The sequence below is a fragment of the Artemia franciscana genome, chromosome 21, assembly GCF_032884065.1.
Source record: "Artemia franciscana chromosome 21, ASM3288406v1, whole genome shotgun sequence".
Lineage (NCBI taxonomy): Eukaryota > Metazoa > Arthropoda > Branchiopoda > Anostraca > Artemiidae > Artemia > Artemia franciscana.
In genome coordinates, this window is record NC_088883.1 from 12,220,366 (window position 1) to 12,232,429 (window position 12,064).

The following is a 12,064-nucleotide window of genomic DNA, read 5'->3' on the forward strand; positions in this document are numbered from 1 at the left end:
GGCCCCCACCCGCGGTCATTTTTTCCCAGTCACTGGATATTGGGAAATATACGGATGGTTTCAGAGGGATTTTTTCTGGTAGGGGGAGGGGGGTGGGGGGACATGATTACATGGGAGGATCTTTCCATGGAGGAACTCTTCATGGCCGGAAGAGCATTTTCCGTGAAGGGGTCGCCGGAATTCCCAGCAAATTTTAAAAAAATGATCAGAAATTAAATAAAAAACAAGTTGTTTTTTTTACTGAAAGTAAGGAGCAACATTACAACTTAAAATGAATAGAAATTATTACATATATGAGGGGGTTCAACCCCTCGTCCATGCTTCACTCTTTATGCTAATTTTTTTTTTGTATTTTAAAAGAGTTATTCATTCTAATTAAATAGCCATTGTGATTCAGGAGTCATGATCAAAGAATTGGAACAAAGTTCGAACTTTAGCGGAAAGAGCGAGGTATTGACGAGGGGTTCAACCCCTTCATATGCCGAATAATTTCTGTTCGTTTCAAGCTTTAATGTTGCTCCTTACTTTCAGTAGGAAAAACCTGATTTTTCATTTAATTTTTAGTGTGAGGCTGGAACTTGTTTCTGATTTCCGTTATGAAAGAATGACTGCCGATTTTGCCCGGAAGGAAACACAAAGAAAATAGTCTTTCAAAGAAAGAGCGGACTTCCTTTGTAGCAATTCAACCAAAACGAAATTGTTTTTCGTTCCTTGACACAAGTTCTATTTAAAAGATAGTGGAAGTTCAATTTTTAATATCCCTTTTCTTAATACCGCCAGTCATTCAATATACTAGAATAAAAATTCCATAGCGGAGTTATAAATGCAAATAAAATAAAGAAAGGGAAAACTTCTAGATATTAAACACCAAGAAGAGCTGGCATACGTTTAACCAGTGAGGGGGGGGGAATTCAGCTAATCCGAAGAATACATATCTAATCATATTTTCACTCTCAAGTCACTGTTTCACCTATTATGAGATATTGTATTCATGCTGTTTGACTCCTTATAAATTAATATTTTTCTTGAGTTTCTTTGCTTGAATTTGTCTAAACTAATTACCACTTCCCGCATTGACCGGTCATGGTTCTGCCTTTCAAGGTTGGCAGTCAGCAGATTAGTATCAATGATCTACAACCTTCAATTTATATTTGTCGATAATTCTGTAGCGGATCAAAGTGGGTAAAATAGGAGAAATTTACAATATCTGAAACACTCAGTCTATGCATACGTTTAAAAATCTTTATTCTACTTGTCGTGTTACACTAAATTATTTTGCTTGCTTTAAGTATCTTGCAGTTACCTATAAATTTTGTTTTTATTATCTCTTAAACCTTGTCTGTTTGGTGCTTAATTACAGAAATACATCTGTCTTGACGATATATGGAAGCTATCTGAAGTTTAGGCGGGGGAGGTTAAAGGAGTATTCCATGGAGGCAAATATCCATTTTTTAAGATTCAGAGAAAATGCAGTTCTTGATATTAGTTTTGATAATATTCTTTTTTCGTTGAATTCTATTGATTGGAGCGTTTACTTTCTGTTTTCAATATATGTGCAAACAGTCAAAACTTTTGTAGGACTAAAGGACCTTATTGTAGATGATTTTAGCAGTGGCGCCAGTTCACGAAAATGGGAGACGGGGGGGGGGGATGAATTTATTTTTTAATATCTTGGAGGTGTAATTTTGTCGCTTTTGCGAATTTTTCCATTGAAAAACACCGGAAAAATTAGTGTTTTCCAATAAAATCACCAATAAGGTATTTTTGCGTATCCCCCAATAATTTCTGTTTTTCATAATTTTTCAAGATACAGCATATATGGTCTTGTAAGTTTTCAGATAATCAATTCAACATTTAAATCTCATTTTCACTGTACTTGGTAATTTGTCTTTTCAGGGGAGGTTTTCATGGGAGAAGATCTTTGACCGATCTGTATGATTAGGATGCTAAGTTAGGCCCATGGCCTCGGATTTTCGATCTGTATGTATGGATACACCAAGTGGGCCCTTAGCCACTTCAATACACGCTTCCTGCCCTTGCAATGACAACTATATAGTAGAATGATAGGCATATCGCATCTTCTTCAAATAGGAACCAAGTAAAGAATTTCAATCTGTATGATTTGTGGAAGCAAGTCGAACAATTGTCCCATCTACATCCTTACTCACCCTCCCATTTTCAACTCTTAAGCGGAAAGGTAGGCATGTTGCAACTTCTTTGAATGGAAAATGCATTCAATAATTTTTGAGGCATAGAGTGGTTCAATAGCCCGTTGAACATCCCTCCGCCTCTTGATACCACCTATTTAGCATAAAAACAGGCATATTATGCTCTGTTTTTAAAGGAACATCCAAGAATTTCCGATATTTATAGTAATTATTATAGTAAGCACGATTATTATAGTAAGCACGAAGTAGGCGCTTATCCTCTCGAAAACAACCTCCCATCACCAACGTTTGAGCAGTAAAGTGAGCATTTTTTTTTCTGATCAACTTGAAATTTAAGGGGTAAGTTTCTAGGGCCAATGGGATTGATGATTTTTTGAGGTGGTTTTCCCGTCTTCACTGTTTTAGAAATAGAGTTAAGAGAAACAGTCAAACTTTAGCGTAAAGAGCGGGGCGTTGAGGAGGAAAAGCCCCTTTCATATACGGAGTAATTTCTGTTCGTTTTAAGTTTTAATGTCGCTCCTTACTTTCATTTAAAAAAACTTGTTTTTTTTGTTTAATTATCACAAAGAGTGAGTTGTAGGAAAGAATCGTAATGCTTGTTCAGCCTCAGGGACGAGCGGTTTGTGCTGATTCTGTGTTTTATTATTTACGGCCTTTTTTTTGTTTTATTGATTTTAGAATTGTGGTACGCGGGTTCATGTAAATGGGTATGCTACAATTATGAATAGAAGTATGACGCAATGACATACTTTTGCAATTACTAGTAAGGTTTTTAGGCGGCAAACATTCGGTAATAGGCAAATATTTTAGCAGTGAATTGCAGGGACAACTGAGGCAAACTAATTCACTAACGTTTCTAGGCAAAGAAATGTAACGTTTGTTTGTAAAGGTTGCAATTTTATAATAGCAATATATGTCGTGTTAGATTGTGTTTTGAGAAGCAACATAAATGTGACGTTCCTGCAGTACTGTTGTGAACGAAGTGGATCAAAGGCTTCGTGAACAGAGCTTCAAAGGCTCCTCTCAGTCAATTCCATCAATGTCAAATTTATAACAATTTTGATCAGAGCTGCCGGTTTTAAGGTTGTTCTCAAGACCTGAAGATTTGAGAACCGATCCTGGAATCATGGGAAAAGTATTAATCATAAAAATATATTAAGTATGAACATTTTTATCCTATAATATCTTGAGTTTCTGTCAAAATCTAAGGATTTTTGCTGGCGAATCATGGGACATTGTTAAATTCTTATAAATGTGTCGTTCCTGCAATACTGTTGTGAAAGAAGAGGATCAAAGGCATCTGGAACAGAGCTTCAAAGGCTTCTCTCAGTCAATTCCATCAATGTCAAATTTATAACAATTTTGATCAGAGCTGCCAGTTTTTGGGTTTTTCCCAAGGTCTGAAGATTTGAGAACCGATCCTGGAATCATGGAAAAAATATTAATCATAAAAATATATTAAGTATGAACATTGTTATTGTTTACTATCTTGAGTTTCTGTTAAAATCTAAGGATTTTTAGCTGGTGAATCTTGGGATATTGTTAAATTCTTATGGGCAGCTCTGATCTTGTTAACTTGCAGAACCTTTATTTTGTTATATTTGAAGAATTCTATTGAATTGTATAGTGCATAGCGTAAATCCACAACCTATGCGATCAGTTCGAGCTTCACAGTATTTTTTTTTCTGAGCTCGCGAGTCTCTTAATCATTTCGAGAAATAGTTTTCATTGTCATTCCCCGCTGAAATGAATTGAACCCTTTTCAGTTAAACAGGTTCTTGTAGGTGACAAAATTCTCGGATTGTGGCTAGTCCCACTTTCTCAAGCATAAATATTTAGAGCAACAGAAAATTGAAAACGTATTTTCCACCATCTCAAGAATAGTTCTATAATATACTTGACTCCTCAAAAGCTTTTATTTCGCACATTTGTTTGATTCTGAACCGCAATAGATTCATTTTCTCTCTTAGTTTTTTCTCAATTTCTGAATCCCCTGGCATTCCTTGGATTCATATATCTTTTTAGATATCCACGCCTCGTCGAGGATTAAGAACCAGAGCAATCAGAAAATAGGAACACCTGTATTTTCTCCATCTCAATACCAATTTTCTAGTTGATCTGATTTTGAGTGACCAGGTTCGTCTTCGCTTTGTTGCTGTTTACCTCTAGGAATTCCTTAGTGAAGCTACGCACCCTGGACATAGATGCACACATGTCAGAGCCTTGGCAAGAATATCAAAGACCTTTATTTGAGAGAGGATGGGATGGGATAGAGAAAACGGAAAGTGTGTCTTAGCCTCACATTTATCTACAGTCAATGGCAATGGAATAATTTTGTCAAAATCCTGGGGGCGAGGGGTAAAGTAGAAGCTTATTTTCCCAAATCAAGGAAAATGACAAAGAAAATTGAAAAATGAGCCATGTAGAACCATAAAGTACAGATATACTAAGGAAAACTGACCCGTTTCGGTCGATGCTTGAATTATGCATACTTATCTGAGTTTTGACACGATTTTTGATGAAATAGAATTTCAGGTGGGGGCGGGGGCAAACTTGGGTCTGAAGGGAGGCAAAGTGAGGTTTGGAAGGAACAGTTGGCACCCCTGTCCGATAGCAAGTTATGCCCCTGATTAGTGGGACTCTTGTCTGTATGTATGCCTTGGTGAAGATTCTTTCCCTATTTCTTCGTTTTTTCAAGCTCTTTTTCTGATTTTCTGGTTCTTAATCCTCGACGAGGTGTGAATATCTAAAAAGAGATATAAATCCAAGGAATGTCACGGGATTCAGAAATGGAAAAAAAACTAACAGAGAAAAATGGATCTATTGTGGTACAAATCAAACAAAACTAGATCTACGTTGCATGGGCAACGTGAGGTGTTGCGGCAACCTTTGCTCGGCTTCGCCGAATAAAGTGTTGCGAGAGCAACACTTTGGTTTTGTTTCCTCGCTGCGACTAAACGCTGAAGTTGTTAATCTGTAAGGATGCTAAAATACATACTAGGTACACCAACTCGCAAAAGTTGCAAACTCCTCATTGCTAAAGATGATTGTAGCCTTATAGCCGATTATTACTTACAAGTCCCCTACATGTCTTACCACTGGAACCAAATTGGTCTTACCATCAAATACAACGGAAACAAAAAATAGGTACACCAACTAGTAAGAGTTGCGAACCCCTCATTGCCGAGGATGATTATGAGCTAACAGCCGACTGTTGCTTACAACTCCCCTATACGTCTCACAATTGGTATCGGCCTATTTTTGGTTTCAGTGTGTACCTTGCTACTGAAGTTGTCAACCCCTTTAAACTTTCAAACTGGTATATCTCATGAAGGAATTTTCGTACAAAAAAATGGATGACATATACTTTGATCAGCTCATCAAAAGCTATCGACTGCCGTCGAAAAAAAAAATCTATCTGTCTTAGTTCAAAAGTTGACTTTTTTGCCGTAGGCCAACTTTCTAACGTCATCACTTAGAAAGGAGCAAAGGATAAACTCTAATTTCTTTAGCAATGAGAGAACTTTTAAAGTTTAAGAGGCACATCTGATACCATTTCTCTACCGCAATCCCAAGTGCGAAAAACCGAATGATAAACTCAGCTGAAATCACGAACAGAAATGGGTAGAAACAATAGATGGCAGCACTTTCGGACCCCTGGGAAAATGCCGCTTTTTTGCTTCTCTAAATTTTTCTATTTATCACTCAAAGAAGATATATTGGCTGTGGGGCAGGGTAACTGTCGCATATATTTAACACTTATAGATTTTAGTCCATCTTCAATTTGAAACTGGTGCCTGCCTGCTTGCCTGCTAGAACGGAGCTTTCCACTCGAAAGCAGAAACATGGTTTGATGAAACGAAAGCTTGGCTGCATAACTTCAGATAGTCCTCTCTGACATAGGCTATACAACTCCTCTTCACTTCACACACTATAGGCTCTGGCTCAAGGACAAGCAAAAACCATCCTTTTTGGCCCCAGGCAAGAGTTCTACGAAGCTTTCCAAAATGTAAAGTCATATTCATCAATCCGGCCTAAGGTCCACACTTTCCGTAAAAACCGCAGAGGTTAGACCCTTACCACTTTCTAGGAATAAGCTGAAATCGGGGTGCTAGGAACAAAAAAAAAACAAAAAAAAAAAAAAAAAAAAAAAAAAACGACAAAACCAAAGTGTTGCTCTCGCAACACAATTAAGCCTTTTAACATTTTGAACTTTAAGTTTAAAAGTTTTAAGTTGGAATATTTTAAAATACTTTCGTCGAATATAAAATAAAAAAATACGAAACGTGGAATTCTACTAACAAGTTTCCAATTTTCTAGTTTACTGAGTTCAACATTTCGTTTACTTAGTATATAATGATTTTCGACGACAAAGCTTATCTTCCTTTTTTCAGTTTTTAAAATTTCTGACTCTCAAAATGCGATCTGGAGATGGTCCCTTTGTTGCTTCCTTGGTCATTAGAGTAAACTTTCTTCTCGGGAACAACTTTCAAAGCTTATTCAGGTGAAAGTATATTCAGATTCAAGAAATTCTCACTTCGTCAAGCATAAAGATTTCAGTATCAGAATATAGAACACCTGTGTTTCCACCATCTCAATTCTAGTTTTCTAATTCACTTGAGATTGGAATTATTTTTCAGCCGTAACAAACTAGATTCAGTTTCCCAGCTTTATATAAAAGGCGTCTTTCAAATTCGAGGTTTGCATGAATTTTCTCCGCAACGTGTCGACGGGTAATGTAATCACTTTTGTTGGATAACTTGTCACCATATAGTTTAACAAATTACAAGGATTAGCAAAATATATTTTATTAATATACATTCATACTACTGTAAAAACTGCTGTATTCTTTGTTTCATATTTTTGTGTCCTGATTTTTTTTTTCAAGGACCCCTAACCCCATCTTGACGCCACTTCGGAGCTTCTATTTTAGGACTGGTAGGGGTGTCTAATGTGGGTTAGTGCCTGTATTCTACAAGACTTTTGCCTCTATTCCCTTACCTCCTTCTGAAAAGCTGCCTCTTGTTGGGCCACGGTTTGTTAGGGTGAAAGGATATACGACTGTTACTAATATACAAAACGTATTAATACAACACAAAACCTAGTGGTTAAACTGGATAAAGGGCATGGTGTCCCGAAATATGTGATTAAAAAGGAAGGGGATTTTACTTTTACATTAAGTATGTAGCATACTATTGAGTGCTTGCTTAATATGAAATAAAGTTGAAATATAACTGTAATGATTATTGTCATTTTTTGTTCAACTTTGACTTGATAAATCTTTACTAGATCTATTAAAGTCGATGGAAGAGTGTGCGAGAGACAGGTACGTATGCAGAAACTAATCATTTGTCCGAGGGGCACGTGTTTCATCCCTGGTGTAGCCGGTTATTTTGGTTTGAGACGGCGTCATTGACGTGACTTTGTAAGCTCAGCCAGAGTCAATCCAGCTCTAAATGGGTACCTAGGGAAATCTAGGAACGTAAGCAGGAATGATGTGAGAAAGCATAGGATGGCTCTCCCCAACCCCCAATTGCGCTTCTTGGCTGAAGGGCCACGAAATGGAGATAACCACCGCCAATTTGGACCTTAAGGATCTAGTGCAGTCATACTTACTTAGTTTTTACGTATGCAGGAACCTATATCTGGTTTAAAAATCTAGGGAACCTGGAGAAATTTATCAACAAACAGTATGGGTAAGTTATGAAAAGCAGTTATGAAATGACAAGGTATCAAAGGAGTGGGTCTATTTATATCTACAATCATTGTTTAAGTTGCTTCAATCTCGAGACCAACAAATTTTCTGTTGTACGGAGCTTGACTCTCAGTTTGTTTTATGCACAAGGGTCCTTGATGTTTGAATCCAGCATTGGTTAAAATTATTTGTAATGAAGGGAAAGAACACCCTGATTAATATATACTTCTTTAGTTCCAGCTCGTATCAAGGAGTTCCCAACGAGTCAATCTGTTACTTTCGGCGACAGTGTTGAATTTTCATGCGAAGCAATCGGGGATCCATTGCCAAATATATCCTGGTTTAGGGATGGAAAACAGGTTTGTTTTTCCCTTATTATTTTGGTGCCCATTGAGGTGAAACTTTTCAATCATTGTAAGCTGACTGGGCCGCCAAGAGTCGACGTTTAACCCGAAGACTAATTTATTCCTGTGTCTGCCCCCTCCCCAACTACTTTTTTGTTTTATTTATTTTATTTTGAAAATTTTGTAGTATTGCAAGCAAATTAGAAGCGTCATAGCAATGACTCTTGGTATTGGATATCGAAATTTGTTCGCAGCGTCCCTCTAGCCCCATGATTCGCAACCTGGGGCATGGCAATATTTCAGTGGGTCATGAGTAGGACGTGCACCCTTTGGCTGACTATACTTTAGAGCCTTAATTTTGGAAAACAAAAACATTTTTCATGTGGTTGACGTCACATTAACATGCATTTAAAGATCAAAAAAGATACATAACAGTATTGCAAGGACGTCATACATTGTATTAAAGGTATTATATTCAGGCAGTATGTTTCATTAGTATAAAATATGCCTAAAGGACGATCCAAGAAAAGATACCAAGTTGATGAATTTTTAATCTTTCTTTGGGTGAATACATGTATAATTTTGAATAATAAATTTAAGATTTCATGAGAGGGCATCAAGATTTTAGAAATGCCTAGGTTTGGCATGGCCCAAAATCGACTGGGAACCACTGCTCAAGCACCAACCCGCAAAAATATTTTGTGATTTACGCTATAGTGTAAATTTTCGTAATTGTTGATAGCGCATTCTTTTAATTTTCAATTTTGAATTCTGTGGGAAAAAAAAAACAAACAAAAAACATCCGAAACAAAAGTGGTTCGATCATAAATAAAAAAACATTGAAGCTTTGTAACGTAAAATTTGTCATAAATAAAATGATGCCCTGGCTTCCTTCGATGCTTAACGCTGCGGGGGAATAATCCCTCATCTCGATGGTCCTGGACGTGGATCTATTCATCGGAGACAGATAGCTGAGCTGTGAGCCTGGAGACTTATTCATTTTCTAAACAACTTTCGTTATTTGTAGTTTCGCACTTTACGGAGACCCGAAATGTCTTCAATGACCCTTTCAATACATCTCCGTGCCCAATACCATAAAAATACTAGTGAATTATATAAAATAAGAAAAACCCAGTGGATAGACATTCTTTTTACTAGATCAAAATTTGTGTTAAAACTCATGATAAATCAAAATCAGCAGCGAATCTTATATATTGATTTAGCTTAATTGCATGTTACCTTTCCTGGACCCCACTTCAACAAAAACTTGCATCATTTCAAATGAAATTGTGTTTTTGCCAAAGTGAAACTCAGAAGGAAGGATTTCCCAGTTTTTGCTCTAAAAAGCAGCTTATCCATTTCCCAACAATTTATCATGCTTTTTCTTGTAGCAATCTCCCAGTCAAACAAAAGTAAAATACCAGAATATTTGAACTGGAACCGAAACTTTTTAATGGAAGTTTTGATAGGCGTTACAACAACCTGACAAAAGGAGATAATTCGAAACTTCTAGCCCATATTTTTTTTTCGACCAATGCTTGTGTTCCGAAAACCGGTACTTGTAGGGCAAAATCAAAACCTCAAAATTTTTTAATTGGTTTAATTCCTTTAAGCAAAAATCTGGCTGTGAAATTCACATTGAAAATTGGTTACTTTCAGCAGAATATTACATGGCTGCATAGCCAAAAAGGAACCTGGGGTAAAAATTCGAAAAACAATGTTGTTTTAGGCTACGATCTTTAAATTCAGTTGTCCTCATACAATGGTGATGACGCTCTCCTTCTATCTGTGGGAATTCAAGTTCAACTCAATTTGTGGTAGCGATCTTGCGTTTAACGTCGTGGCAACACAGTGGATGGATTCACTGCTTTGCAGTACCGAGATGGGGGTTCGAACCCAGCTGCAGGAAGATTGGGCGACAGACTTGCTGTCTGGGCTTGTAAAAAAGAATCCAGTTTTTGAAAAGTCGATTCGATTCCCCACGTGCCATCAATCGCTCTGGAGTATCCTTATCCACTCCGATCTTTAATTTCCCGGGACGGGTTTCTTCACAAGGTTCTTCGACGAGCCCCCCTCCCCCCACCAACTCTATGTAAACATGAGCTATGAAATTTTGTGTTATAAGCCAAACTAGCTTGTTTTGCAATTAAAGTCTCTATGATTCAAGCAGACAACTGGTCACAAGTATTTCAGTCCACGGATATGTTTATTGGTTGCGTGTAGTGGCCATTGGAGATTGCCAATAGTTGAATTATCCATTGCGTTAGCTATGGTTAGAAAGCCGTTGAACTTAATGAGTGAGTGCTAAAAATTGTTTTGATGTAAACACTTGCCACAGGCAAGTGTTTTGATTGTGTAAACGCTTGATTTGCGACACACCTTTTGAGATATCGCAATGGTATGAATTGGCTTTGTCCTATCTTCCAGGCCTTCCATTGAATATTTTAGCATTAAATTCAGTCATTCACTATCCTAATGGTGAGTATTAGCCATTCATATAATATTTAGTTCCAAAGTTCAAGCAACATTATTGAATTTTTACATAAAGCAAATTGCCTTATGTAGATTTTTGAACAGTTCTTCTGCAAATACCAGACATTGGTTAATCATTTCATTTCTTTTCATTGTGTGGTTGAATCCCGCTATCCAGGGCGATAATGAGAGAAAGGTTGAGATGGCTAGGGCACGTTCTGTGGATAAAGGATGACAGATTGCCGAAGATTGTCCTTTTCGGCCAACCTTCTAGGGCTAAACGGAAAGAAGGTCGTCTGCGGTTGGGATAGGGGGATTTCATAAAGGAAGATTTGAAGGAAACGGGGACTTCCTGGGAAGGTGTAAACAGGGAGATCTTGAATAGGTTGGGATGGAGGAGGGGCGTGCGTAGCTGTTTTGGCCTCAGACGGCTTGGGGCTGCGGTGAGTTGTTAGCAGTAGTAGTAGTTTCATATCTGAAACTAATAAATTTTTCAATTAGACTTTCAGTGCAAATTTTTCCGCACAAAGCTTTACGTTGTGTCTGCCCTTTCACCCTAGCCGTTAATGATGGAACACGTAATTAGACAGCGGGCAAAGGAAAAGTTTAACCAAAACTTTCCAAAGGCGATGGGAAAGACGTTTTGACGCTTCCACTGACATTTTCAAATTGCTGGAGACCCCCTTCAAAAGGCGCGATCGTGAGCAAGTGGCTTCCTAAGGGACTCGGTGGCTATGGTCCCTATTCCTTCCATATTTGAAAACCTCCGATTGGCTTCAGTTTTAACGCCACCGTGGCAAACTGCATCTTCTTTTTTCCACTGATTCTCTTCTTCCTTTCGTAAGGGGCTGGAAATGGATGCATTTTGTTTAACTATAATTTATCCACTATTGAACTAGAATACGATCTTGTTATTTTCTATGCTTAAAATGGAAAGATAGTCTTTTCTTAAAAACTATTTCCGCAACATGGCTATACGTCCTTTCCGTGTTCTGCAGATCGTATATGAAATAAAACTAAAGTCACGATGTTCCGCTTTTTGAGTTTTTGCGTGGCGCAATACGTCGTGTACTGCTTAGTCATGTTATGTTACACAAATTTTAATTACAAAGGATTGCCTATATTGGAATCTCCCGGCATTTGGCCTCCTTGGGCAAAAGTTCTTCTTCTGTGGCAGAAAAGGCAACCTTGCTGTGGCGTGATCTCTTTTGTTACTTTAAAAGGCGCTAGGTATTGTGATTTAATTTCGAATTAGTCTTCTCCTAATGTTTTACGATAACTGGCTCGATACGATCACCTCTGCGGCAGAAAGGGAGAAAAAAAGAGGAGACACACAATACAAAACGTGATTTTTCTTGTTGTTTAAAGTGGGAAAATAATTCTTT

At 37.6% G+C, this 12,064-nt stretch overlaps 1 protein-coding gene across 2 annotated transcripts in view; it reads left to right on the forward strand.

Moving 5' to 3' along the window:
• The window catches only part of LOC136040532 (tyrosine-protein kinase transmembrane receptor Ror2-like), a 141,896-nt gene that overhangs the window by 24,411 nt on the left and 105,421 nt on the right, over positions 1–12,064 (forward strand). For both annotated transcript variants that reach the window (XM_065724715.1, XM_065724716.1), the window contains exon 4: positions 8,098–8,222. In XM_065724715.1, coding sequence (XP_065580787.1) covers positions 8,098–8,222 — 125 coding nt within the window. The remainder of the gene's footprint in view (positions 1–8,097; positions 8,223–12,064) is intronic.